General features: G+C 50.4%; 2 protein-coding genes and 1 long non-coding RNA gene across 5 annotated transcripts in view; 2 read left to right on the forward strand and 1 right to left on the reverse strand.

The window, feature by feature from the left end:
- The window catches only part of NFRKB (nuclear factor related to kappaB binding protein), a 35,311-nt gene extending 24,755 nt beyond the window's left edge, over nt 1-10,556 (forward strand). For 2 of the 3 annotated variants that reach the window (XM_082476193.1, XM_082476194.1), the window contains exons 18-27: nt 474-580; nt 1,064-1,187; nt 1,372-1,451; nt 1,545-1,765; nt 1,865-2,132; nt 2,730-2,942; nt 4,917-5,684; nt 8,431-8,537; nt 9,272-9,407; nt 9,520-10,556. In XM_082476193.1, coding sequence (XP_082332319.1) covers nt 474-580; nt 1,064-1,187; nt 1,372-1,451; nt 1,545-1,765; nt 1,865-2,132; nt 2,730-2,942; nt 4,917-5,684; nt 8,431-8,537; nt 9,272-9,407; nt 9,520-9,645 — 2,150 coding nt within the window. In that variant the 3' untranslated portion in view covers nt 9,646-10,556. The other variant, XM_082476195.1, reaches the window with a different exon arrangement.
- Nucleotides 10,557-13,232: 2,676 nt separating this feature from the next.
- TMEM45B (transmembrane protein 45B) overlaps nt 13,233-27,946 on the reverse strand; it is a 30,735-nt gene continuing 16,021 nt past the window's right edge. The window contains exons 2-6 of the mRNA XM_082476247.1: nt 19,231-19,427; nt 16,849-17,055; nt 15,849-16,033; nt 15,208-15,353; nt 13,233-14,113 (exon numbers count right to left, since the gene is read on the reverse strand). Coding sequence (XP_082332373.1) covers nt 14,002-14,113; nt 15,208-15,353; nt 15,849-16,033; nt 16,849-17,055; nt 19,231-19,411 — 831 coding nt within the window. The 5' untranslated portion in view covers nt 19,412-19,427 and the 3' untranslated portion in view covers nt 13,233-14,001. The remainder of the gene's footprint in view (nt 14,114-15,207; nt 15,354-15,848; nt 16,034-16,848; nt 17,056-19,230; nt 19,428-27,946) is intronic.
- On the forward strand, nt 17,419-27,873 carry LOC309667639. The gene is made up of 2 exons (XR_014267869.1): nt 17,419-18,191; nt 20,625-27,873. It is a non-coding gene; the product is annotated as an uncharacterized lncRNA (long non-coding RNA).

Consider the following 27,946-nt stretch of genomic DNA (forward strand, 5'->3'; position numbering starts at 1 on the left):
AATGGAAGGAAATGCTGAATTTCAGTTAAAGTTGTAACTTTTTTCTGCCTGAGTTCCTGGACGCACTGAACTCTCAGGGGTCCTGGGTCTTCAGCCTTGGCTGAAAGTGTGAAGGGTGTGGAAGAAGCTGCCCGCAGAGGGCCGTGTCCACCTGCTGCTGGTCAGCAGTGGGGGGCAGCTCCCCCGGGAGCCCCGCAGAGGGCCGTGTCCGCGTGCTGCTGGTCAGCAGTGGGGGGCAGCTCCCCCGGGAGCCCTGCAGAGGGCCGTGTCCGCGTGCTGCTGGTCAGCAGTGGGGGGCAGCTCCCCCGGGAGCCCCGCAGAGGGCCGTGTCCACGTGCTGCTGGTCAGCAGTGGGGGGCAGCTCCCCCGGGAGCCCCACAGAGGGCCGTGTCCATGTGCTGCTGGTCAGCAGTTGGGGGACAGTTCCCCCGGGAGCCCCGCTGACGCTCGGACTTTGCTGTTTCTGGTGTCAGTTCGCGACGCGGCGGCCCGGCTGCCCAACGGGGAGGGCACGCGGGCGGAGATCTGTGAGCTGCTCAAGGACTCCCAGTTCCTGGCTCCAGACGTCACCAGCACTCAGGTAGGAGGGCAAGGGCTGCTCGTGTTTTGTTGCAGGATGGATTTAAGGGAGCTTACAAGGAGACACAAGAGAGAATAACGTAAAATAAAAAAAACTGATGGGGATTCCCTGGTGGTCCAGTGGTTAGGACTCGGCGCTTTCACTGCTGAGGGTCCAGGTTCAGTCCCTGATCGGGGACCTAAGATCCTGCAAGCCGTGCGGCGCAGCCAAAAAAAAAACTGATGGAGAGGAAAGGAGGCCGTCTTGAGAAAGGTGAGCGGTGCTGCCGCTCGACCTTGCCATTGGTGAGGCTCTCCTTCTCTCAGCTCACCGTGTTCGGGGCACAGCACCTCCATCTCTCGGGACTCGTAGTTTCTTGTTCTGCCGAGTGATGGGGTGAGCCATCGGGAGGTAGGATCTGTGTGTTGGCTGTGCCTCTCACCCAGGGATTTTCCCCGAGTCTGAGCCTGCGTGGTCCTTCCTCCTCTTTGTCCTGGGTCTCAGGTGAATACAGTGGTGAGTGGTGCCCTGGATCGGCTGCATTACGAGAAGGACCCATGTGTGAAGTACGACATCGGACGGAAGTTGTGGATCTACCTGCATCGGGACCGGAGCGAGGAAGAGTTCGGTGTGTGTGCCCAGCCAGCTGAGGGCTGCCTCTGCCCTCCTGCCCCAGCTCCACTCTTCTTCTCACTGGCATGCGGGCAGGACAGAGCTGTGGAGGCGGGTTAGCGCCCTGGCTCTCGGTGAGACCACCCTCCATACTGTGCTGAGGTTAAGCTGTTGCTGAAGCTTCCCACTCTTGTCCACAGAGCGGATCCACCAGGCCCAAGCAGCTGCAGCTAAAGCCAGGAAAGCCCTTCAGCAAAAACCCAAGCCCCCATCCAAGGTGGTAAGTGACCCCGCGGGATGGCGGTGGAGGGGCTGTGGCGTCCCCGCGGGCCTTGCTCACACCCGCGTCCGTGCGCACCCCGTCCTTGTGCAGAAGTCCAGCAGCAAGGAGGGTTCGGTGAAGGTCCTCGGCGCTGGCCCTTCCGAGCAGAGCCAGCTGAGCCTCAGCGACTCCAGCATGCCCCCCACCCCGGTCACGCCTGTGACCCCCACCACTCCTGCTCTGCCCGCCACGCCCATCTCCCCCCCGCCCGTGCCGTCAGTGAACAAAAGTGGCCCCACGACTGTCTCGGAACCGGTGAAGTCCACTTCGGGGTGAGCGCTTCCGTTTCCTCTCCAGCTTTCTCCCTCCGGGGTTCTTTTGAATCCGTGTCCTAAGTTGTCTGCTGTGTTTCCCCGTGTGTTCCTTAACAGTGTTCTTCTCGTGTCTTCGCCGACGATGCCGCAGCTGGGAACCATGCTCTCCCCGGCGTCCAGCCAGACTCCACCGAGTTCTCAGGCTGCCGCCCGTGTCGTGAGCCACTCCGGCTCGGCTGGACTCCCCCAGGTGCGGGTGGTGGCCCAGCCCAGCCTTCCTGCGGTGACTCAGTCGGCGGGGCCGGCACCGACGCTGCCGCAGATGACAGCAGGACCGCAGATTCGCGTGCCGGCCACGGCCGTGCAGACCAAAGGCGGGCCCCAGGTAAGGAGGGCCGGGGTGATGAGTCTGCCAGGCAGTCTGGGTCAGGACCCAGGACCCAGGTTACTGTGCTGACGATGATGTTTATCACAACAGCTCATTTAATGTTCAAAGCCTGGTAAGCAAGTTGTAAGTTGTGTTTTATTGAATACGTGTCGGGAATTAGAACGTTGGGAAGTTTAGCGATTTATGCAGGATTGTGACATCAGGACCCTGGTAGATAGAGGTGCGATGTAAATCCAGGCCTGTGATTCTAGGTCTCAGCCTCCTTCCCTCGTGCCTCTAGCCTTAGCCAGGCCACTAACTGCTGTGCTTTAGACAAAGGTCTCCTGCCTCAGGTCCCTCTGCTGTAAAAGGGGTATAACGTTTGCCCTCAGTGTGTAGGGGTGAAATGAGATATTAAATGAGAAAGTATTTCTGAAAGTTAAGATGTTCTGCCTAAGGATAAGAACTCCACACTGTTCATTTTAGAGGGTAGTGCGCCCTTGGCGTTGTTAGATTAGAAGCCCTCTTACAGGGTGGTGACAGGTGGAGACCACTCCACGTGCTGGTCTGCGGCTTAGTGTCTAATTAAGCTCTTGCCCTCCTGCCCTGAACTAGACAGTAATGGCCACCGTTCCAGTCAAAGCTCAGACTGCGGCGGCCACCGTGCAGCGGCCGGGACCGGGGCCGGCGGGGCTCACGGTGACAAGTCTCCCTGCGGCAGCCGACCCTGCGAGCAAGCCGGCCACCAGTTCTGCGGGGGGCTCTGCTCCGAGCACCCCCGCGGCTGCCGTCATTCAGAATGCCACAGGACAGAGCATCATCAAGCAGGTGGGTGCACGGCTGGCCGGGCGGGTCTGGCTCCTTTGTCCAGAATCAAAGGGTAGTTGGAGATCTTAGTGGCTTGTGACCTTTGATCCTTAGTTCGTAGGTATTTCAAGCATGAGTTTCCAGCAAGGGCAGTGCAAGCTTGGTAGATGCCAAAGAGGTTTGTGGGCTTTTTTCCTGTTTCTTTCCACGTAATTCAGCATTCAGTAGCTGAGTTTCTTGATTTGGAGTAGACTCTTCGTGAATTTACTTAGCTAAAACCCTATAGAATAACTTGAATGTCATTCCCATAACACCACAGGGCAGGCACTTTTGTTATCCCTATTTTACTGTTGAAATGGAACCACTAATGATGAAGTAACGTTATTTTTTTCATCAGATGTTTATTGGGTGCTTTTTGTGCGCCGGCCACTGTGCAGAGTGTTGGGGGCTGAGTCTGTGCATCACCCAGACCAGGCCCCTGCCTTCCTGGGGCTCCTAGTGTCATAGAGAAGACCTCTCTGGGGAGGAGGCTTGTGAGAGCGGTGAGCGAGGCTGGAGAGCGTGTGGAACCGTGCTTGTCCGGGGTCAAGCATCCCAGGCGTGGGAACAGCATGTGAAAAGGCCTCGAGTTGGGAACGCTTGAGGAATGGCAGGAAGGCTGTTGGAGGCTCGTGAGCAAGTGCGCGGGTGTTAGAAGGCGAGGTTGCCAGTGGTTAAGTCACGTCAGACTTTGCTTTCACTTTAAATGTGATGGGAGCCATCGAAAGATTGTGAGCCAGGATGACTTGACCTAGTTTACATTTACAGAAATCTGAAGTCCATTTCACTGCTTTTGCGTGGCATGGACTCTAGGGGCCAAGGGTGGAAGCAGGGAAGCCAGGTGGGAGGGAGTTGCAGCCGTGCAGGTGGGCGGTGGGCCGGGCTTCGAGCAAGGGCCTGGCGGCAGAGCAGTGTGATTTCCTGGTGGTTTGAGGACGGGGTCAGGAATGACGCTGTGGCTCTTGGCTTGAGTGACTGGGTGGGCGGTACTGTCGTTCACTGAGACAGAAGGAAACACTGTGGTGTGGAGACTGAGACAGGCTGAGAGGAAAGTGTGCTCACGAAGTCGGTAGCAGCACCAGGCGTGTGAAGGGCAGTGAGACGAGGCCTGAGAAGTGACCGCTCAGTGGAGGTGGATAGTGAGTGAACTCGACTGATGGCGTGAGTGGTCCAGTAGAGGGGGGACGGCTCGTGAGACACAGAGCCCCCCGCCTAGAAGGACCGCACCTGTTGCACGTGGACATTGGCCGTAGGTAGGAGTTGGTGTGGGAACCCAGGAAGCCTGGCCCCGGGGCTCATGCCCTTTAGTGCCGGGCCCTGCTGCTGCCTCAGAGTGGAGGTTGGCACAACAGTGAGGCGTTTCTGAGTCTGTAGGGGAAATGCGAGTGTGTGTTATAATATTTACAGGTGATTACGAGGGGATGATAGGGGATTACTTTTACATTTAGAAGTCCTCTTCTAGGTTAGAGACATGTAGAGTCCAGTCGGCCCTCTCTTTCCTTGGGTTCCACCTCCACGGATTCAACCAACCACTGACTGAATTTTGGTTTTGAACCCGCAGGTACGGAGGGCTGACTGTCCTGTGCCATTTTATGTCAGGGACTTGAGCAGCCCTGGATACCCAGGGACAAATGTGTTGATCAGCAGAATGATACTTATTGGTTTACTTTAAAATATTCCAGCTCCTCCCTCCCCCCACCCCAGCTCCCTGAAGAGTGGGGAAAGATAGATAAAATTGGCCAAGTGTTGACTTGTGAAATTGCGTGATGGGTACATGGATTTGTTAGACTGTTTTCTGCTTTGGCGAATGAATGTTCTCCATTTTTCAAAATAGAAAGTTAGAAAAATACATGAGGCCCACATTCCCCGCAGCGGAGGTTCCCCCAGTCACGCTCCGGGGGAACATGGAGGCTCAGCCTCGCGAACGCCTTTGTCAGCGCTCTCCTTCCCCTCCAGGTGGCCATCACCGGGCAGCTTGGCGTGAAGCCCCAGACGGGCGGTAGCATCCCACTCACAGCCACTAACTTCCGTATCCAGGGCAAGGACGTGCTGCGGCTACCGCCCTCCTCCATCACCACGGACGCCAAAGGCCAGACTGTTCTGCGCATCACTCCAGACATGATGGCCACGTTGGCCAAGTCCCAGGTCACCACAGTCAAACTGACACAGGACCTCTTTGGGACAGGCAGCGGCCCCTCGGGCAAAGGCATCTCCGCTACCTTACACGTCACTTCCAACCCGGTCCACGCAGCTGACAGCCCTGCCAAGGCCAGTGCAGCCAGTGCCCCCTCCTCCACTCCACCAGGAACCACCGTGGTCAAAGTGACTCCCGACCTCAAGCCGACAGAAGCCTCGAGTTCAGCTTTTCGCTTGATGCCGGCGCTTGGCGTGAGTGTGGCTGACCAGAAGGGGAAAAGCACTGTGGCCTCGTCTGAAGCCAAACCAGCCGCCACCATCCGCATCGTGCAGGGCCTGGGGGTGATGCCCCCCAAAGCGGGCCAGACCATCACCGTCGCAGCCCATGCCAAGCAAGGGCCCTCCGTGGCCAGTGGGTCCGGAACTGTCCATACGTCCGCGGTGTCCTTACCCAGTGTGAATGCTGCCGTGTCCAAGACTGTGGCCGTGGCTTCTGGGGCCGCCAGCACGCCCATCAGCATCGGGACGGGAGCCCCTGCCGTGCGGCAGGTCCCCGTCAGCACCACGGTTGTTTCCACGTCTCAGGCTGTGAGTAACATTGGTGGTGGAGACCAGCCCTTCTGCTTGGGAAACTTCTCTTGTTGGGAGTGCAGACTAGAAGCCCTGTCTGTCTCCTCCTTTGACCCAAACAGGCTTATTTACTAAAATACTTGCCTGTTTAATTCTGAGACAAATTTACAAAAGTGTAGCACGGGCATACGTTCTCATAAAAGTAAAACAGTGCAGGGGATATACGTATGCATATAGCTGATTCACTTTGTTATACAGCAGAAACTAACACAAGGTTGTAAAGCAACTCTACTCCAATAAAGATGTTATAAGAAAAAAAGAAAAGTAAAACGGTGCAGAGGTACACGGAGTAAGTATGAAGTTCCTCTCATCACCTCTGATTCTCCTTTCGTGAGGCTCATCACTCGTCGTGTTTTGGCATTTATTCTCCTAGTTCTTTTTCTGAGCATTTTCGTATATATTTACGTGGTTGTAAAATCCCTATGAGAGACCTCAATCTGTGATTTGCTTTATTTAAATATTTAAAAAAGTGTCTTGGGCCTCATTCCAGATCCTACGATACTTAGTATCTCGTTAAAAACCATTGCTACAGTGCATGTTTGTGTATGTGAACATGTATCAGTATTTCAGGAGCAGAGGTTCCTGGCATGGGTCTGGGAGGTACACATTGAAAGTTCTCATACTCCAGTTGTATTAGCAAAAAGGCCACACCAGCCTACACTCCATCAGCTCGTTTCCTGTTTCCCTCGTACCCTAACCTCGTGCTGGGTATCCTGTTGTTTTAAACTTTATGTCCCTATCTTACTGGTACAAAGAGAGTTCTTTTTCTGTTTCCTGGATCTTTAGTGAGGATGGGCAGCCATTCATCCAGAGGTTGGCCTGGGCTCTCCAGGGGTGAATAAATCTTTGCCAGTTTTCTTCTGGGGGATTTGGCCTTTTCGTATTGTGTGAGCTGGCACCAGCCTTTGTGTCTTCTGCATATTAGTTCTTGTATGTGTAGAAAATATTTTCTTCCAGTCTGTCAATTTTTAACCTTGCATGTGAAGCCTTTTGCTCTACAGGTATTTTATCTGATTAGATCCATCAACATTTTCTTTTATGGCTCCTAGGTTTCCTGTCTTGTGCCTTTCTTACTCCAGGGTTATAAAGATGTCAGCCCTCATTTTCATAAAATATTTTTAGAGTTTAAAAAAACTGTAATTGAGAAATGCATTTGAAATATATTTTTGTGAATGGCATGTGGTATAGATCTCATATTTTTCAAATTATTCCAACATCAATGACTAGTATATCTCATCCCCACTAACTTGAGGTACTACCTTTATCATAAACCAAATTTCCATATCAACAGGTGTGTTTCTGGGTGCATGTGTTTATTCTTTAACCTCTAGATAAGGGGCACTGTTCTGTATGGGTACATCTGGACAGTATAAAATACAGTTTACTTTTCTAAGCAGGCAATATAGTAAAACCTCACTAATTTGGATAAAATCCAGAGGATTAGTGGGAGGAAGGAGGACCTACACGGTAGTAAAGCCAACCAGCCAACCCTGAAGTGCAGTGTCGCCTTAAAGGAAATGTTTGTTTAGGTTCTCATGTCAGAGAAGTTAAAATAAGGAAGCAAGGAGACGGTGCTTACTTGATCCATTTTTGTTTCTCTTGAGTCCTTCTGAAACAGGTGAATCCAGCGGTATCTACCCTGTTGTCATCAACCAGGGTAACTGTAACCGGAGAGCATTTGGTGGGGCAGGAAGTACTGAGTGGTGCTGCCCGTCTGTCTAGGCAGCTGGTAGGCTAGTTCGTGGAGGGACACAAGCTGGTGGACGGCTGGTCTGAAGTGCTCTTGTTCTCAACACTAGGGATTCTTAAGATGACAATACAACCCTAGTAGGTTCCCCTGGAGGCCCCATCTGGCCGTGTTCTCTTGCCCACTGACATCTTTCCGTGCTTTCTAAGGGGCTACAGTTGAGCTCAGCTGTGGAGATCAGTGTGGTGCCCTGGTATACAGCTTTCCTCCTGAAGGCCTGGCTTCTTTAGAACCAGCTTGCCCGTAGGAAATGTTGATTCCTTTTCTTTGCATCTTGTCAGCTGCCCCTCTTGAATCATTTTTTAAAGTTGTATGTACACAGGATCCTACTGTATATAAATTTTATCATCAACCAAGGGTTAAAAACCAGGCAACCTAAAAACAGGCTAGTGTAGTGACCGAACCCCAGCCATCCTGAAATCCCAAAGATACCAGGTCTTTCCAGCTCCTCTTGTGTTCCTTTGGGCCTTCTTATTAGCTGTGGGTTGGACTTTTCATGTGGTTGAGTTTCTTACTAGCGTCCCCTGACTAACCTCCCTTGTCTCTGGGAGAAACAGAGCACTCGGGGAATGTGTCCTGCTGTGTGCTCCCCAGCAGTGCGCCTGCTCGAGGAGCGCGGCAGTTATGCACCTGCTGTATTCACTCCTGAGTGCCTCTGTCCTTGCTCAGTTCCTCCGCCTGGCTGTGTCCCCAGTGTTGGGGGTACGTGGATGAGTAAGACCCTCCCCTCTGGGAGCCCAGGCTCATATTGTGCCTAAGCGGACACACGCTTTCCTTGGTGGTTCAGGCACACGTCTTGCCCTGACGACAGCAGGTGCGCGCGGCTGCGCTGCTTCCTGAGGCAGGAGAGAGGAGGCTCACGGCAGCTGGGTGGCGCTGGGTGGCGCGGGGTGGCGCTGCGTGGCGGTCCTTCTCTCCTTCCGTTCCTCCGTAAACCCAGTTGCTTTGTCTCTCTAGGGGAAGCTGCCTACGCGGATCACGGTTCCGCTGTCTGTCATTAGCCAGCCCATGAAGGGCAAGGGTGTGGTCACAGCCCCCATCATCAAAGGCAACCTTGGAGCCAAGTAAGTGCTGGAGAGGGTTGGGTGGGCGGCTGGTGGGACGCCTGGACGTGGAGGGGAAGGCGGTTGGTTTCCCGGGCTCCTTCGTTGCGCTCAGCAGTGAGTCTCGAGCACCCTGCGTTGTTGTAGGTGCTGTGGATACAGCAGCGATTAAAACAGATGGAAGTTGGTGCTGCCTTCAGGCTTACACTGTGGAGTGAGTGGGGAGAGGAATAGTGAGTTAAAGTACTCTGTGGCCGGTGATGCGCTCTAGGGAAAAGCAAGGGAGGGCACAGGAGGAGCTGGATGGGGTGGGTGGTGACACAGCTGGGGGCAGTCCCCCGCATGGGCGTTAGGGAAGGCCTCGCCTCGATGTCTGAGCCCTGGGCTGTGATGATGGCTCAGAGGGGAGGGCCTCCTGGGGGCCTGGGCGTCCCATGGCTCTGACTTAGATGGGGATGGAGGGCATGATGAGATGAGTCTGCTGGTCTCAGGGCGGCTGCCTTGGCAGGGCCGGGTTTCTGGTCAGGAGCGCACACCTGCTGGGGCCCCGTCCCTTACTCCTGCTGGTCGCGGAGCGGATACGGGGCCATTTCATCCAAAGCACCGGGAGCCTTTGGCCTCGCTCTCTTCTCTGACACGGGAAGCATGGAAGCTGGAAGAAAGGTCTCGGCAGCCGGTTTCCATTTCAGTCCAGAGTGCCGGGGTGTTCCGCTGGCCCGGCCCGGCCGTGCCTCACTCCCGCTTCCCCTCCGCAGCCTCGGCGGGCTGGGCCGCAACATCATCCTCACCACCATGCCAGCGGGCACGAAGCTCATTGCTGGCAACAAGCCGGTTAGCTTCCTCACCGCCCAGCAGTTGCAGCAGCTCCAGCAGCAGGGTCAGGCCACACAGGTGAGGTCCGGGCACCCGCCGCGTGTGTCGGGCGGCCCTCTTGCCCGTGCCGCTCGTCCTCAGCTGACGGGCCGTGGGCAGTCTGCCGACCAGACGCTCTTTCTGCAAACAGGTGCGCATCCAGACCGTCCCCGCGTCCCACCTTCAACAAGGAACAGCTTCTGGTTCCTCCAAAGCCGTCTCCACGGTCGTCGTGACCACAGCCCCGTCTCCTAAACAGGCACCTGAACAGCAGTGATTCTCAGGGAGGAAGACGGTGGCCGCGAAAGCCACACCCGGTCGGCCTTCTGGCTGAAAGGGAGAGCGGGGTGGTGCATCGCCCCCCGGGCACGTCTGTCTGAGAAAGGCCCGCGGAGGGACCGTGGCGGCCCGGCCGCCGCTCGGCGGGGAGCGCACTGCACCAGCTGCGCTGGGGTTCCGAGGTCTGTTCTGTCTGGTCCAGGAGAAGCTTCTCTGGTGGGGTCGTGTGAGCACGCCGTGGCCATGCAAGCCCAGCTGCCTCCTGGAGCGAGGCTCTGAGGACGGGCGGACGGTGAGAAGGTGTGCAGACGGCAGACGAGGCTCGTGCTGTGCGGGCTTTGTTTAGCTCTGGGCTTCTCTGTGGCTGGTGGTCTAGTTAGGAGCTCTGTGTCCAGACATTTTTATGTAACTTATTTTTTTAAAGAACAACTTGTACATCCTTATCAAGTAGAAACCTGGGCTTAGCACGCCTCCTCCCCCCGAACTGATTATTTATTCTTTTGACCAGATGAGAGAAGAGCAAGATTCTTAGTAAGTTGGAGGCTGACTTGATCTCTGCATGGTAACAAAGAGGCCGTGAGGTGGGGGAGAAACGTGGGAAGTGAGGTCACGTGGGCCCCCTGAAATGGGACTAGTTTGGCAGCCCCTCTTCAAGACGGGCTGTCAGGATCTTGACTGTGGTCCATACCTTCACCTGCAGACTTAGACCCCCTTATCGAGCCTGTTCACACGCGAGCCCAGGGCCAGTGGACAGAGCAGGCGGACGCCAGCAGAGATGCTGCTTTTGCAGCACAAGCTTTATTGCAGTTCAGAGATGATATGTTTTGCTTTGTTCCAGAGCAAGAGTCAGCAAACCATGCCCCTTGGGCTGGCTACCCGGTTTTGTAAATAAAGCTTTATTGAAACACAGCCCGTGCCCATTCATTTACGTACTGCCTGTGGCTGCTTTCAGTTAGGAGGCAGAACTGAGTAGTTGTCATAGAGACCACACGGCCTCAAGCCTGAAATGTTTCTTACGTGCCCTATTAAGGAGGACTTTGCTCGCTTCTGCTCCGGAGTAGAGGTGGGGAGAAGGGGTGGGGGTGGGAGCAGCCACGAGGCAGCACCAGCCACAGAGGAGGTGGGTCTGGGGTTACAGTCATTTGCTCCTGGCTGCTGCACGGTTCTCAGCCTCCGTCGAGCTGTAGGCAGAACTCAGAGTGATATTTTAAAATGTAATTAAAAGCACTGATGATTGACAGTGTACGCCTCTTTCGTATTGGAGCAGGGGTTGGGTGGTGAAGCTTTTCTGTAGCGACAGGGCTTCCCTGTCTTTTGAAAGTATCCAGATTATTAAAAATGTATCCCTGACTCGTGGAAATTTAGTGATGATCTTTGACGGGGTCTCTGTGAGGAAGTGGAGTTGGAGGGCAAAGAATTGGAATGGCCTCCTTTGGAGGGGTTGCTGGGTGGAAGCTGAGTGATCAGGCAGGTTGCAGTGGTGCAGAGAAAGAGTGGCTCACTGGGTACACAGACATTTGATTCGTAAAGCAGTTCTGTAAAATAGACATGGCCATCCCTGTTGTAACTGTGAGAAAATCCAAGCCTGAGTTGAAGTTAAAGAGAACCAAGCTGTGAGTGCAGTCTTTTAATTCGAGTGCCCTTTCTGCTGCCTTCCTGTGCGGACGTGGCTGTGATGTGTCCTGGTGAGACGTGGGGACCGTCCGGAGCTGGGAGTGGTGAGCCTGGATCATAAAGAGCAGAGCTGAATTGGCGGGGGTGAGATTGAGCTTTTGGTGGGTGGTAGAGGGCTGGTGCAGAAATAAGATTGGTAATGGGGAGAGGCGGAGACTGCAGGGAAGGAAAAGACTGGTTTTTGACCTGAGTGGAGGAGAGCACGTCTGCATGGCATTGTTTCCTAGAGCACATGTCACGTGAAAAGCCTGTGTGCCGGTTTCCAAACGGGAAAGAGGTAGAAACTTGAGGGATCCTGGCTCTGGCATTTACTGCTGGTTAAAACAAACCCCTTTTGAATTTACTTAACAAATGATTTCATCATTTGTTCAGCCTCAACTCTAACCTCCACTTTTATTTGCTGAAGTCACTTGACTCTGCCTATCTCCTTGGTGCCCGCAGATATTTACATCCTAGCCCGCAGGTTAGTTTCAGGATGCTGGTGGTAAGTGTGACCTGGTGCTTCCTGCCCGGCCTGCCCTTGTGTCCCAGAGGATGGCATCCCCTGCCGGAGCTGCTTGGGTGACACCACCGGCATTTGCACCAGGCATGGTGCCTTGCGTGCAGACCTCAGGGGTCTTGTAGAGACATGGTAGTGGGTGGGTGTTTTGGAGGGAACAATTCCAGAAGAACCTGGTTCAGAGGCTCAGAGGCTGGTGAAGTTATTCAGACCATGTATCTGAGACTAGATTTGGTGAATGGCATTGTGATCGGTTTGTACTTTATCACCACATCTGAGAATATTTATGCAGGCTGATCACTTCCTTGAAGGTATCCCAAACAGTGCTGTGTCAGGGGCATCAGAACAAACTTTAATATTTTGTATCTGACTGTCACACCTCAGCCCCTCACTGTCTAGAAAATGCTGCATTTCCTTAAAAGTGTTCTGTCCCCTCCCCACTTTTAAAATCTAAAATGGAGATCTTTACTGTGAAAGTAAAACTGCGACTGTGTTCCTTCTTCCCACCTCCAGTCCCTGTGGCGAGAACATGTTTTACATTAAAGGCCAACAGTAGAACTTGCTGAATAGAACATGCTTCATTCAGGACTTGCCGAATGAACATTTGGGTTCCTACTCAGCGGGCAGGCCAAAGTGGGTCCTGAAAGGGGGCCCCCGGGTTCTCTTCTTAAAATTCAGTGTCTTCAGGTAGCTCATTCTTAATCCCTAAGATGTGGCTTCGACCCTGAGATGCTGGCTGACCGTGGGAGGTTGCCTTTCGTGTAAGTACAGCGTTCCTTCCAAAGAGCATACGTGCTTCACTTCACACAGGTGATCCCTGCCGTGTTGGTGTGAAGTAGCGGAGGGCACAGCGGGAGAGAAGCTGGCCTCTGAGTCCTACTGAAGGCTGGCTTTAGGACTTCCTGGCTGTGTGGCCTCAGGCTGATCCGGTTCTCTGAGGGGCCCTGGTGTTCTTGCAGTACAGGTGGTTGTGAGAATCAAGACGAGATAGAATGCAGTTTAAGGTCTGGGAAATCGTGTACAAATGAATGGTACTGTGGGTCCCTACGACCTTTCAGATTTGTCCTAACCCACTTGTATCAGTTTACAGAGCTTGATTAACTGTCCGCGTTCTTTCGTGTTCTCACTGTCTTTGTGCCTGGATTCTCTGTGCCTGGAATGTGCTTTTCTGTAGGGCACCCCCCAAACACCTCCTCCCCTCCTTCGTTTCCCATGGTATCTGTACTTACCCCTTAGGGCACCAGTCACCCTGCACATAACCGCTTATATCTCTCCCTTTAGACTGTGAATTCTTTGCTGGACACATATTTCGTTAATCCTTTCAACCATTTCAGTGCTGGTGCAAAGTAGATGATTAATAAATATTTGTTGAAGGAAACGTAAAGAAAAAAAGAACAGTTCCAGAACCAAGATTCGAGTATCAAGACTTTATGTCACTAGTTCAAGATTCACATCCTTTGCAGGATTCTTATCTTTTGCTTTCAGCTATGTTGAAATTCAAGGCCTTCCATAACCTGACATTTTTCTCTCTACCTCATTATAGAGGTTTCCTGTCAGCACCCTCTTACTAGGGTACTTTTGAGAAGTCAGAATATCTGGGTTCCAGCTCTCAGCTGGACCACTCACTGGCTTCCTGATTTAACCAAAAAAATCACCTTTGGCCCAGCTTCGTCACTCATCAACAGCACGTGGTATTGCAGTACTCCGGAACATTGATTAGTTAGGAGATGCTTGGCAAGTAATGTTTAAAATACCAAAGCTCGTGAATTATTTTACTTTCAACAATACGGATTAGAATTATATCTCTAAAATAAGGGCTCTGTCATTCACTTTCGGATAAGAAAGTACCTGCCTTCTTGAGGGAAAAAGGGCTAAATTATCAAAAGCAGTAAATTCTGCTGGATTCATATCCTGAATTCACCCATGAGGTCGCTTCCTGTTCTGAAACTTTCAGAGTCTGAGTTCTCTTCACACTGAGACACAAAGGCTTGCTTTGTTTTTCTCTACAAAGTGTACCATACCAGCACAGACTTTAGTTGGTTAAATGAGCAGGTGCAAATATACAGACCCTTGAGAGTGGATCACAATGAGGGTTTCAGTGGAGGAAGTGAGCTACCCCATTGACCACCAGCTGTGCACCCAGAGGACACTCCATCCTCCGTTGGTGACCGATGGCCGCCCCTAGTCCTCATCAGAGCCGCTCAGGAGGGCCTTCTGGTAGGTGTGATCTGACTTCAGCTTCTGAATCCCAATGATTTCTCTGTCTCCAGGCCTCTTTGCCCGTGTCAGGAAGCTGTAACGGGGAGACAATAATTGCAGATGGAGTGAGCCCCAAGTTGCCTTATTCCCTCACCCGAGGATGCGAAGGCGTCCGCCGGCCCTTAGAGCATGTTTTTTATGTCTCTATCAAATACTGTGCTGCCTCGTCTGCATCTCCGATTTCTTAGACAACGCTCTTTGGTGGTGAAAGGACTCACGGTCACTTAAAGGTCAGTGATGTAACTGAGACTCAACTTAGTTCCCCCGCCCCACAATTTGTTGTTTCACTGGCTGGGCAGTAGAACTCAAGGAAACCATGGCCTGCTTTCCCTTCTGTTTGGTCTGTGTGGAACTCTCTCTGGGTGAAGTATCCCTGCTTTGGGTAGGGAAATCGGGAACTAGGAAAGAACAGGGGCGGCTCTGACGACACAGAACTAGCAGGGCCGGGTGTGCAGTGGTTGAAGAGCCGGGCTCTGCCGTTTACCCCTTGGGTGACCTTGATCCAGTTCCTCAGTCTTTTGAAGCCTTGGTTTCCCCGTCTATAAACATCGCATGCATCCTTTATAAAGTGAGCATTAAGAGGGGTAATTTACACACTTTAAGTGCTGACCACAGTGCTGGGACACAGTCAGTGCTTAGGAATTACTAGCTACTCTCGTAACCTCGGGAGAGCGAGTGCTGTCGTGAGCGCTTGCTGCTGTGGTGTCTTACCTGACCGTCACATGTCCCTGGGAAGTAGGGCAAATCCAGGAATAAGGTGTTGGGCTCTGAATGAACCAGGGACACAGCAGGGACTGCGGTTCAGTACTGATGCCTAATGCAGAGTTTTTTCCTATCAAACTGCAGACTTAAAATCCGTCAGAACTGCATTTGAAACCTGGGTCTGTCAGGTCGCCGTGACCAGACAGACAGGTCCTTTAACTTCTCAGACTTCATCACCCTCACGTGCAGGCATAGAGTGCCTTGCACAGAGCTTGGCATATAGTTGGCCCTCATTAAGTGGTAGACGTTAGCACTGCTTAGTTATGAAGGGTGGGGCGTGGAGGTAAAAAGGATGCAGTGTAATACATTTCGGGGACCGGGCGGGTTAGGACAAACTTGACAAAAGTCATCTTCTCTCGGACATACCCGTAAACCAGCGAGTAGCTGACGGCCACAATGCAGAGGGCGGCCAAGTAGTGCCAGCAGAAGCACATGGTGATGAACATGATGTTGGCGTCATCCTCCTGGTCCCATTCGGGTGCTCCAAAAAGCGGGAACAGCACAAACCCGATCTGGTGGATTATACAGAGAAGCCAGCCTTGTCATTAGGTGGGCCTGAGAAGCCCCCGAGCCTCCTGTGGCTGCCAGAGTGTCTGTAGTTGCCCAGACAACTCATCCCCCATGCCTCTGTTGGCATCGAACGGCCTCTGCGCAGGAAATTGCTCTGTTAGCTCTGGTTTTAGTGTAGCCTTACGTAAAATTTCAGGGCCCACATTTCAGAGGAACAGTTTTTAGCAAGTAGAGGCTGTAAGTGGTGTCAGTAGCTCTGCTGGGAGGGGCAGGCAGGCAAACCCTCAGCCTGCTCGCTACCTGTGCTCTGTTGATGACGCTTGTTCACGCGTCAGCAGGATATGGATGGCTAAAGTCACTAGGTCAGGGGTGGGCATGGGCGCAGAAGTGGCTTCTGACCCCCTTCGAGCGGTGTGTCAGTGCTGCATCTCCTGGACGCGCTCAGCGGGCCTGCTTCGTCCTTGCACCAGGTGAGGAGCATGGTTTTGAGTAATTACCTGCCAGAACCAGGTGCCCTGAAGAATAACGAGGCTGGTACGGAAGAGTTCCAGCACGATGTTGTCCCGGAGGATCACTTCCAAGGTGAGGCTGACAGCCCCTGCGAACACGGCGCACAGCAGGAGGGAGTGGATGTGCTGGTCCAGCGGTGGCCGGTGGTGGACGTGGTGGTACAAGAGGAAGCCTGTGTGGGGCAGGAGATGCTGTCGGGCCCGCCCCCCCCCCCCCCGCACCCCCGTCCCCCGCCCCAGGGGATCCGTTCCCAACTTCAGCCTGATTAGGAAATGTCTGCCTCAAAGCTAGATTTTCTGGCACTTAGGAAATCAGTTTATGTGACAATCTAGGGCAACAAGCCAATGCAGGTTATAGTGTGTGTGTGTGTGTGTGTAAGCAGATATAAGCAGCAGAGGATGAATCTTAACATCTCTTTACCGAATCAGTGGTAGAGTTCAGTCCAGGATGGGAAGGTGAGATGGTGTTGATTTGTGACCAGCTGTGTGTGTGTACTTGACATTCAGTTTTACCCTCATTCAACCTTTTTTCAGTTCTTCTGAGGTTGAGAAGTCGATGAGGGGGTTGGATTGCAACATGCTTTCTCTCATCCAGTTAGCGTGAGTTGCGTGGGGAGATGTGTCCTAGCCACTGGGTGGGAGTCCGGACGGTGACAGCGCAAGGTTGGGGTGGAGCACGGAGAACCTCTCCCCTAACCAGAGGGTCACCCCCTTGCGTGCTGGCACCCCACCAGTCTTCGTGCGGAGGGTGGGGCTGGGGTGGGCGCTGGGCGGGCAGGGGGAGTTGGTGCTGTGTCAGCCAGAGCTCTGGCTAAAAGCCTCGTGCTTTTCCTGTGCCACCTGTACCATCCAGAGCACAGGATCAAGTCCTGTGTAGGATTTTGAAGCTCAGAGACTGGGGTTTTCTGGGGAAGATGATTAAATTTGCAGTGTTTCTGATCTGCTGCGCCCCAGTCCCTCTAAGGCTCCGTCCACACCTCCCAGTCACCTTCGTTGGCAGCTGCCACAGCCATGACCAGTCTGTCCAGCCCCAGGGGGATGTGGGTGAGGAGGGAGGTCAGCACGTCCACGACTCCCGAGACCCCAAAGAACAGGTACATGGTGCTGTGCTGCCAGTTACTGAGCTTTACCCAGTGGTCCTCGTGGGACAGGTGGAGGTGGGGCCCGTCGGGAACAAACTGCTCTGCCAGCATGCCTGCAGGGAGGCGGAGTGGAGGTTAGGGAGGGAAGAACAGCTCCGAGACAAATAGACGGCGGAGTGACCCCCAGTCATGGCGAAGGCGGCCCACAGCTCTGTGGACCTACGCTGCTGCCTCAGATGCAGCTGTTTCAGGATAAAATACGTATTTGCTGAGGAACCTGTGCAGACATGTTGCCTTTGTTGCCGTTCCTTTGGGGGAGGGGGGAGAAACGGCAATAGGAACGCAGCCACACAGGCCCCCAGGACATTTGTCGAGCAGTTGAGGTGACAGCAAGGCATCGCCTCCTAAGCGAGAGTGTGGCTGATGTGTTCTCTGTGGGTCCCCTCTGCCGAGCGAGCTGTGAAATAAACCTGGAAAGGAACAATTCGGTGGAAAATGATACAATCCCAGCGAGACACACTGCTGGTGAACATAGCCGTGGCAAGCCCAGCGACTCCCGGGTGTGGGCTTTTCCTGCACCCGGGGCGAGCTCGGAGCTGAGGGTCCCTCCCATGGCGCTTGGCCTCTGTCCCAGAAGCTGGGAGAACAAGGGCAAGGCCACACCTTGGTGATCCTGGCCACCCTGTAGCTCAGGAGACGGGGCCGGCACACAGGTGAAGCAGTGCCACAGGGCAGCTCTCACTTCTCGGAAGCAAAAGATTGGCCTTTTGCCTGGTGCCCAGAATGTTCTCGGAGCCTAGAATAAGTCCTCCGTGACAACGTTCTGGACCCTGTTTCCCAAACATTTCTTTCTCAACCCAGATCCCCCCCCCACGTTTTTTTTTTAAATATTTATTTACTTATTTGGCTGCCCTGGGTCTTCGTTGCGGCATGTGGGGTCTTTGTTGCCACGTGCGGGCTCTTGGTTGCAGCATGTGGGATCTAGTTCCCCGACCAGGGGTCAGACCCGGACCCCGTGCATTGGGAGCACGGAACCTTAACCACTGGACCATCAGGGAAGTCCCCAGCCCTTTCTGAATCATGTATAAAGGATGAAGGTGCTGGTGGAAGCAACCCAGGAAAAGGACCTCCCAGTGACAGGAGAGAAGACCTCCGAGAGCAGGGACTGTGTCTGTTCCCCCTCGTGCACCCCCGGCACCCAGACAGCGAGCTCCTGGCACGTGGCAGAGGCCCAAGAGACCGTTGTTGAGTGAGTATTATTTTCACATAGGAAGGAGGCCAAATATCATTTTTCTAGCTTTTCTAAGGCCAAGTTGATGCTGTCCTTTACCGTTTAAGCCACATGGGCCCTATCGCTTCTCAGCTTCAGAGAGATGACAAAGCCTTTCCGATGCTTGGGTGACCGGTGAAGGGGGCATGCAGCTAGACTGTGACCTTTGCTCACTCCACGGGGAGCTACTGCCCTTGCTTCCATTCTTGGAGAAACTAGGCCAAAGGGGACAGGAGGCAGGACGTAGCTGCAGGGTGAGCTCCCTCCTCACTCGCGTGACGGGCTGGTCCTGACAAGGAATTCTGTCTGCGCTTGACACCGCTTGTTCCACGAGGGCCGCCAGTGGGCTGCACGGCTGTCAGGTGGCCATGGGAGTGGGTGGGTTTGTTGGAATGGGGCGCAGTGAAGGAAAGTCCCCCTCAGACAGCTGTCTGTTGGCTTTTCTCACTCTCTTCCACTGCCTCTCTGACTAGCCTTCCAGCATGAATCCCCATCTCTAAGCGCTTGAGATTTGGGGATGGAGGGTACGAGCTGGGTGTTAACCACTCCTGAGCTTCTAGTGGAGGGAGACAGCTGGGGGGAGAAAAGATGACTCTTCTAAAACTAAGCTCCGTTTAGTACTTTCTCATAACTCACGTACCTGAGCTTAACTCTAATTTGTTCTTTTTTTTCTCTTTTTCTGTTCTGTCTTTTTCATAAAGTATGTCTTCTATTTCTACAACTTATGCCTGTGTTCTTACAAATTATACCTGTATCCTTCTGGGGCAAAGAATGCTGTAGTCTATGTGGTAGTTTTTCATAGTGTGAAACTTAGAACTATGATATAAGGTGCTATTAAACTGTCAACGTTACCAAGCTCGGTACACAATAGATGCGATGGTAAAATATTTAGCGCCGTAAATTCTTGTTATGTTATCCCTGCCAGTGGAGACATCCATTTTTCACAGGGTCCAGGAAGTGGGTTACGGGTTCTGGGTATGACAAGGAGATCCCTGGGCCAAATGACCCCCCTCCTTACCGACGACTGAAAATAAAGTTCTGATGGCGGCCTCAGTGATCTCAAGACGCTGATAGTGGTGCGTCAGTCGGCTGCTCTTCCCCTTTTGGTGAAAGTACTTCAGTGGGTACTTCACTGACCACCACAGTCCAACTATCAGGAAGAAGCTCCCTGGGAGAGCGTGGCCCTTGAAATTTGCCATCAGGGTCCCAGGATACCTAAACGATAAAGGGACAGCTGTTAGGTGGCTGAATGGGGAAGACATAAATGGATAACTTGGCAGGAAACACAATCCATGACCAAGGATTCCGAGCTGTAAGCCATATTGAGAAGGAGCCCGTTATTCTCATAGAATAAGCTTGTGTTATATCATTGAAGTCTTGTCCACTCAGTGAGTTACAAGCCCAGGAGAATACCACTGGCCCTGAGGCTTTAAAAACGTGGGTAAAATAGAAGGGAGGAGAAGGAGGATGGGTAAATACTTCCTGATCTTAGAGTAGAAAAGCGTTTGTAAACAGAGAGGTAAAGGAGGGAACTAGAAAAGAGAAAGTCATCTGCATAAGCAATTTACATATAACACACATCAAAAGGCAAACCATTTGGGAAAACGTTCGCAACAGCTGTGATCAATGGATTTTCCGCTACAGAGCCTTTACGAGTTAATAAGAAAAAGACTGTATGTAGAAGAATGGGCAGAAGACACAAACCACATAATTCACAAAATAACACAAATTGATAATAAATCTCACTGTAAAGATAATGCAAATGGAAAACTATTTTTCACCTAATTTGAAAAATTGAGGGTTTTTATGCAGCCCTCTAAGTATAAATGAATACAGTCATTCAGATTTGGTAAAATGACAGGCTATTCAGCCAGAGATGTGTGGAGAGCTTGTATCAGCCCTTCCATGACTCATTTCTAGGCTTTTCCCTGTTAAATTCCTGGTTGGTCGGCCACTCACCCCAGCTGTGCGTTTCCCCTGCTCATTCCAGAGTGTTCATTTCCATGCTTAGCTCGTGAAGCCAAGCATTTCTGACCCCCGTCACTGCCCTGAGCCTGTGTCTGTGTCCTGGCAGCCGAGCAACTTGTTTTCATGGCCAGTACCAGCATATTTAAAAGTCACTGAGTGAGGGGGACTCTTATTAGGGTGTGGCCACAGAACCCACAGCCTTCCACTGTTGAGCTGAAGTGCTCCATAATATTGCCGCCTCAGCATCCCTTTGTGTGGCCCGTGGCCTGCAGGGGACTTGAACTGACATGGGCCCTTCCTGTGAGTATGCCCTTGAAACAGCTGCAGAGCCATAGTGATAAACAGTCTCTTCCACGTCCCGGGGCCTTCCCCCTGGTGTACCCCTTGGATGAGCCCCCTGCAGAACTTACCAGAACCCTGATCTTTTTGGTTTGAATTGACCAGTCTAGCTTCCCTGGGAACCCTGAAGCACTCCGTCTGTGGACCTTAATAAAGGCGTATGTCCCAGTCTGGCCTCCTCCTGCCTGCACCCTGCCTTGACCTCCCACCCTGTACTCCTCCAAGACTGTGAGTAGTCAACTTCTCTATTTCGGTTCTCTTGTGGGATTTTGTCGGACTGAGGCTCACGATGCGACATCCAACATTCCAGGACCCTTATTTAACAAGTAATTTAACAATCACCACGGCTCAATTTGTTGTCTACCTTTGGTCAATTTCCAGTTCCCTGCAATTGTTGGTTTTGATAATTTTGTCTAGTGCTGTGCTTATATTTTTGCGGGGGGCGGGGGTGGTGTTTTGCAGAAAGGAATTGCCTATCTCTTTATGCTGCTGTAACTGGAAGGCCTTCTCATTCTTTTCTAATCCTCTACTGAAAAACATTAAAAAAGAAAAAAAGCTCCACTTTTCATTTAATGTTTAACACAGGTCCCTTTCCAGGTCAAGCCTGTTACACTACTTTGTTTTCCTAGTCAGAAGTGCAGAAAAACCAGCTTTACAAATTCTCCCTGCCCTTCCCTATTTTTTCTGAGAGGCAGAACCCTAAGTGGAGGCACGGTCCTCGTCTGCTTGTGTGGCGTCCATACCGATTTGTCAAGCCTCACCCTTCCCTTTTACCTGGTTTAAAATTCATGCCAGGGGATCGTAGGGCCTGCAGCATGTCTGAAGAAACTCCTTTTAATTTTCTGAGTTAAGACTCAGAAAGTTAACTCCTTTTAACTTTCTGGAAGTCTGAGTACGTTGATTTGATGGGGAAGAGGAGCAGGGGAGGTAGATTTCTTCCATTAACAAATTAATAGGTTATTAGATTAGCTACATTATAGAACGTCTAGAGAGAGAGGATGGGTCCAGTTTTAAAAAAGAAACAAGACAGTAACTTCAAACAACAATAAAAATTTAGACTTCCAATAATTTGAATAATACCATTCAGATAGACTAAGTCCCTGAGAAGTCTAGCTTAAAAAATAATTTAAAAATATTAAATAAGAAAGCAAACATTTACGGGGTGAGTGCCCTTGAATACACAGAATGGTGGGGCCATTGCACTGTAAAATACGTCGATCTACAGAAAAGCCACAGATAGGAAAACATTAGAAAGTGCTTCCACAAAGACAAATTCCCTTATTTTTAATATGTTTACTCTCTTTTAATATTACATGAGATGGAATGGGAGTATGAAGGGAGGATTAAATGTTTTGAGGGGTAGTAGCTTTGAGTTAAAGCTGGAAACCAAGAAGGCTAGAGGTTTAGGCAACTTTTCATTTCACGTCTGGGGAGATCACTGGAAAAGGAACATTGTCTGAGTAAGGTTTCACCAGCTTTCCTTGTACTCCTAGTTTTTAACCATTTTCCCCAGTCTGCATTCCCTTTTTTTCATTTAAAGTAATTGAAATGGAAGACAAGGTAGAAGGTGTCAAAAAGAGAAAAAGGAGGTGAGAGTGGGGAAGAGTGGGGAGCAAGGAAAGAGGAGGAAGGGAGAATTCTAGGAGTAGGGGGTGATGGTGCAGAGGAGAGGAGAAACCGTGGTCGGTGCCATTTGCCTGTAGTTAAAAATAAAATGATGTGGTGCCTTTTCTTTTTTAATAAATCCAACATTTCCCCCTATTTTAGAGTTAAAGCCAATTTCCTCAAATTCGTGAGGACAGGATACAGATACATAGACTACCAACTACACAGCCTGGACCTCTGCTTAGTTCCAGTCACACCTGTGACTTAAGTTATCTTCACCATGGAATGTTACGTAACCACTAACAAGAATGAATTAGCACTGTACCTGCTCTTCTGGGAGGTTTTGCACGAGTTACTGTTGGGGGAGACATGAAAGATGGAAAAGACTGCTTATAATGCGACCCTGTTTTGTGCAGCAGTGAACGTTCCGCATATCTGTATACACATGTGTACAGGTGTATGATTTGCATGAACGGGGAAAGCAGTAAGGAAGATAATTCGAGGGTATTTCATGTTCATTGAGCATTTCTGGCTCTGTCTTCTAGGCACATGGTATGGTTGCACTTTCTGGCCCCCTTGCGGTTGGGTGGGGTCTTGTGAGTTGTGAGCGTAAGTGACGTGTGTTGCTTCTGGGCTGACGTGTGTAATTGCCAGTTCAAGACCCCCAGAACAGTCACCTCTCCCTCATCACTATCAGTGTTCATGATGGTAGCTCCTCCGTCAGCCTAGATCCCAGAGTGAGGAGACACGGAGCAGAGCCCCAAATCAGCCGCGATGAACACGTGGCGTGAGAAGTAAACGGTAAAGCATCACTGAGCTCTGTGGGCTGTTATTATCCAGCAGAACCTATCCTGTTCTGAATCATACAGCTGTATTCTAGGCTGACATTAACAGGTGGGACACTCAGGCTTTCATAGTTTTGTTTTTTTTTTTTAAATATTGACAATCTTTATTAAATCCAGGGAAGAAGTTGTGGTGCCATAAGAATGGCAGAAATTGTACCAAAAAGGTGCCAAAGACAATTGTGGTAAATTCTCTCTGAGCTGCCCTGACTCGTCACCTCCTTTCCTACCTGATATCACATAGATGCATTTCCTCTCTTGAAATGGTTCTTCCAGCCCCACCTTACTGCCCTGCCTAAAAAGACAACCTAATTTGAATTCAGGCACCCAGGGGTCTGTTACATTGCAGGGCAAACCCAGAGGTCCATTTCTCAAGTCCAGCAGTCCTCTGTGGGGGACCGTTTGTCTGAAGAGAGAGATATATATATATATTTATTTATTTATCTATTTATTTTTGGCTGCGTTGGGTCTTCATTGCTGCGTGCAGGCTTTCTCTAGCTGCGGCGAGCAGGGGCTACTCTTCGTTGCAGTGCACGGGCTTCTCATTGAGGTGGCTTCTCTTGTTGCGGAGCACAGGCTCTAGGCCCGTGGGCTTCAGTAGTTGTGGCCCGTGGGCTTCAGTAGCTGTGGCTCGCGGGCTGTAGAGCGCAGGCTCAGTAGTTGTGGCGCACGGGCTTAGCTGCTCCGCGGCATGTGGGATCTTCCCGGGCCAGGGCTGGGACCTGTGTCCCCTGTGCTGGCAGGCGGACTCTCTTAACCACTGCGCCACCTGGGGAGCCCTGCAGATGTTTTTGACGGTTACCGCGCGGCTGGTGGTGGTGTTACTGGCATCTGGTGGGCAGAGACCAGCCACTAGGCATGACATCTTACAGCGCACAAGACAGTCCCCCACAGCAACAGATGTGCAGCCCCGAGCTCCTAGTGATGGGGTTGTGAGGCCCTGCTGTATTCGAGGTCAGCTTCCTATTTTCCTTTTTTCTGGAAGGAAATAGAAATCAGGCTGCCTGCCTTTCTTTGTTATTTATGCCAGGGTGTTCTTCTCCCTTCAGAATTTTACGGAGTGTAAGCCCACTTCCCTAACAGTTTTTTTCTTGGCTGTCCATATCCTTTTGTTTTTTGTTTTTGTTTTTTATAATAACAGCTTTATTGAGATATAATTCACATACCATACAATTTACCTAAAGTGTAAAATTCAGTGATTTTTGAGTATATTCACTGAGTTGTGCAACCATCACCACAGTCAATTTTATAACATTTTCATCACCCCCAAAAGAAACCTGTCACCCATCAGTCACTCCGTTTCCCCCAGTCCTCCATCCTGTCCCCCACAGCCCGAGGCAACCACTAATCTACTTTATAGATTTGCCTATTCTGGACATTTCATATAAATTGAATCATACGGTATGTGGTCTTTTGTGCTGGCCTCTTTCACTTAGCATGTTTTCAAGGTTCATCCCTGTTTTCCAAAGTGGCTGCACCACTTTACAATCCCACCGACAATGTATGAAGGCTCCAGTTTTTCTACATCCTTACCAACACTTATTATGTCCATCTTTTTTAGTTCAGCCATCCTAGTGGGTGTGAAGTGGTAGCTCATTGTTTTGTTCAATTTTGCTTCCCTAATGATTAGTGAGGTGGAGCATCTTTTCATGCACTTATTGGGCATTTGTATATCTTCTTTGGAGAAATGCCTATTCACATCCATTGCTCATCTGAAGTTGGGTTATTTGTCTTTTTATTGTTGGGTTGTCATAGTTCTTTATATATTATAGATACAAGTCCTGTATCAGATACATGATTTGAAAATATTTTCTCCCTTTCTGTGGGTTGTCTTTTTACTTTCTTGATTGTGTCCTTTGAAGCACAGAAGCTTTGAATTTTGATGAAATCCAGTTTATCTTTTTTTTTTTTTTTCCTCCTTGTTTGTACTTTCTGTGTCATATCTAGGAAACCACTGCTTAACTCACCATCATGAAGATTCACTCCTATGTTTTCTTCTAATATTCTTCTAATTTTTGCTCTTATGTTTATGTCTTTGATCCATTTTAATTAACTTTTTAGGTATGGATCCAACTTTATCCTTTCGCATATCTAGTCATCCCAGCCATTTGTTGAAAAGATTCTTCTTTCCCCCATTGAATTGTCTTGGTGGCCTTGTCTCCCCTTTTACTCTTGAAAATGGATTTCATCAATCTTCAGGGGAGGGCTTTGCCTATAATAATGTCAAACTGTGGTGAAAAAAGAGTAATTTAGCTATTGTGACACATATATTAACTATTTTAATAGAGTGTTGGGACAATAAAGGGAGGACTCCAATTCAGCCTGAGGGAAAGAGGAGGAAGATTACAGAGGGAAGTGTCACTGAAGCTTCCTTGAAAAACAGGTAAACACAGGTAGTATTCGTGGAGTTCTAGGCAGAGCAGACAGCACATGTGAAGGCTGAGCGGCAGCTGCAGCTGGTCACCCCTGGGGCTGGGCGGTGCTACTCACTGTCTCTGCCCTGCCATCCCCACCGTCTTTACCGAAAAGACCAGGTGTCTTTCTCTTCCTTGGGGGGAATGCATTAAGCCTTGAAATCATCTTCGATTGGGAATGGAAAAAGACAGTCTACTTAAAAAAGTCAAAGACCTTGGCTGAGTCCTATAAACTCGCTGAATCTCAGTACCCGTCCTTCTAAAAAGGGACATTAATGTCTACCTCACAGGGATCTCGTGAGCATTAACTGAAAATGTCCAGCAGCTAACTAGAACAAGTGTGTAATAAATGTCAGTTTCCTCTCTTCTCTGGTGCTCTTATACCCATTCCCGCAGTCCATGGGGGAGAAACCTGGGCTTCTCTCTTAGGAGAAGTAAATGATTGAACCAAAGCTGCTGTCCTTTGCTTTGAGTGGCTGACCCTAAAGTGGGGAAATCACTGTTGAACCTTTACCTCACCTTGGAGAGGGCGGTGGTTGAGTGTATTTTTTTTTTTTTTTAATGGGAACAGGAAGTGTGTTTGGTCAGTAGGGAATAGGTTATGGGAAGGATATAGCATATTCTTTTACGGCAGAACATGGTTTTTATACTTTCTGAATCTGTCCTTGCCAACAGAAACACTCAGATGGTTTCTGGTCTGTGTTTACTTTGGAATACAACCAACCGTGCCTGACTCAGCTTTCTGTTCCTCTGCAAATAACAAGGTTGATACCCCTCCTTGTTCTATGAGCTGCTTAGTAATAAAATGTGGAAGAAGCACAAGGTGCAGTGTTGGAAGTTCCAACAGGCAGCTGTGACCATGGCTTAGCCCTGAACTTCAGGCACCGTGTATCCCTGCTCTACACTAGCCTGAGAGGCCTTAAGCAACTCTGAAGTCCATCACTCGTCTTCAGATTTTAACAGCTACTGTGTCATTTTTATTTTCTCTGTGGGTCAGGTCCTCGAACAGCATGGTCAGAAGGAGTAAGACCAGAATGAGTCTGAACCTTGTTCTGGCATGAATTCATGATGACATAGAAAAAATCACCATGAACAAGAGCTCAGTGACCTCCCAGCTCGGTTGGGTTCCTAAACAAAAGATGTTCTCATTTCTGCTTCCCCCCCCCCCCAAGTGCACCTATGAAATACAAGAGTCAATGCTGCATGCTGAGTAAATAATCAAATGAATAAGAAGGGATCCCTCCCGTCTGGGAGTTTATAATCCAGCAGGGAGCTATATACTTGTGAAAAATTGAACGTCATGAGATATACTGACAGCAGTGCTTGGAGACATGAGTAGAAAGTGAATAACTTTCACGAGAGAGTCTGAGAAGGCTTCACAGAGGGGGCTGGCATTGGAGCTGGGCGTTTCTCGATTGCCTCTTTCAAACTCATGAGAATTAGGCGATCTTACTGGAATCTTGAATTAAGGACTGAAGAACAAATCTAGGCTAAGTTTCATTATTTCTCAAGCTCTAATAAAGAACTTCGGCCTCTGAGTCAGAAGACCTAGCTTCTAGTCCAAGTTTTGCTGTGAACTTACTCTGATCTTGAGCAAGATATGTAATCTCTCAGGATCAGAATGTCCTTGTTTGTTAAATGGGTATAGTTTGGAAGAGGTAATCTCCGTGGCCCTTCCTAGTTCTAAAATCCCTCTTCTGAAATGAAAAATGAAAAGGAATTAGAGCAGGTTGAGTCATGGCGAGGGAAAATGGAACTCAGGTTACGGATGTCACCAACAGAGAGGCAGTTACCAGTTGCCGCTTCAGCATACGTTAGAGTGAAAGGGGCATCTCTGGACTTGAAAGGTTGGCTTATTTTCCAAGCAACAAGCAAAAAAGTTTAATATATTTCCCTTCCTTCCCTCCTTTCAGTGAACTTGTCCAGTACTTGCCTCAGTGAACAATGTGGCTGCTGGGCCTTCTGCTTCACTAGCAGCCCTTCTTGCCATGTGCAAGCTTTTCCTTCCATCTCCCGTAGACTAGTCTTTGGAAACTCATAGCTTCCCTCAAACCTGAGTTCAGCCAACTCCAGGTCAACCTTTTCTCTCATTCTGTTAACACTGAGAAATGGAATATTTCCTACCAGGTCAGTAAGCCAAGGATACCAGACAGTGAGCTGGTGAGCCCTGAGGGGACTCAGGATGAGAAAACACAGGATACTGGCCCCAGATAGCTGAGGTGCACATCAAAGGAATGATGTCAGTGAGTCCAGAGTCTTGCATCTTCCCATACATAGAAAAGCGCTAAATTCCTTAACTTGGGATATCTGGTTTTCTTTAATTTCCAATAATTGTTTGATGTTCAGACTACCTGCCCTTTGTTGCAAAACTCCTATATATCCTAGCTCCCCCCTCACCTCCTCGGAGCAGTTCTCTCAGGGTTACTTGAGATGCTGCCTCGTGGGCTTGAAGTGCTAAAAATTCCCGCCGAATAAAACATAACTCTCAACTTCTAGGTTGTGGATATTTGTTGACAACATCATTGAGACTAAGGCATCATCACCTCAATTTCCTCCCCTTCACCTA

This window comes from Balaenoptera physalus (genome assembly GCF_965194825.1).
Source record: "Balaenoptera physalus genome assembly, chromosome: 10".
NCBI classification, from domain to species: Eukaryota; Metazoa; Chordata; class Mammalia; order Artiodactyla; family Balaenopteridae; genus Balaenoptera; species Balaenoptera physalus.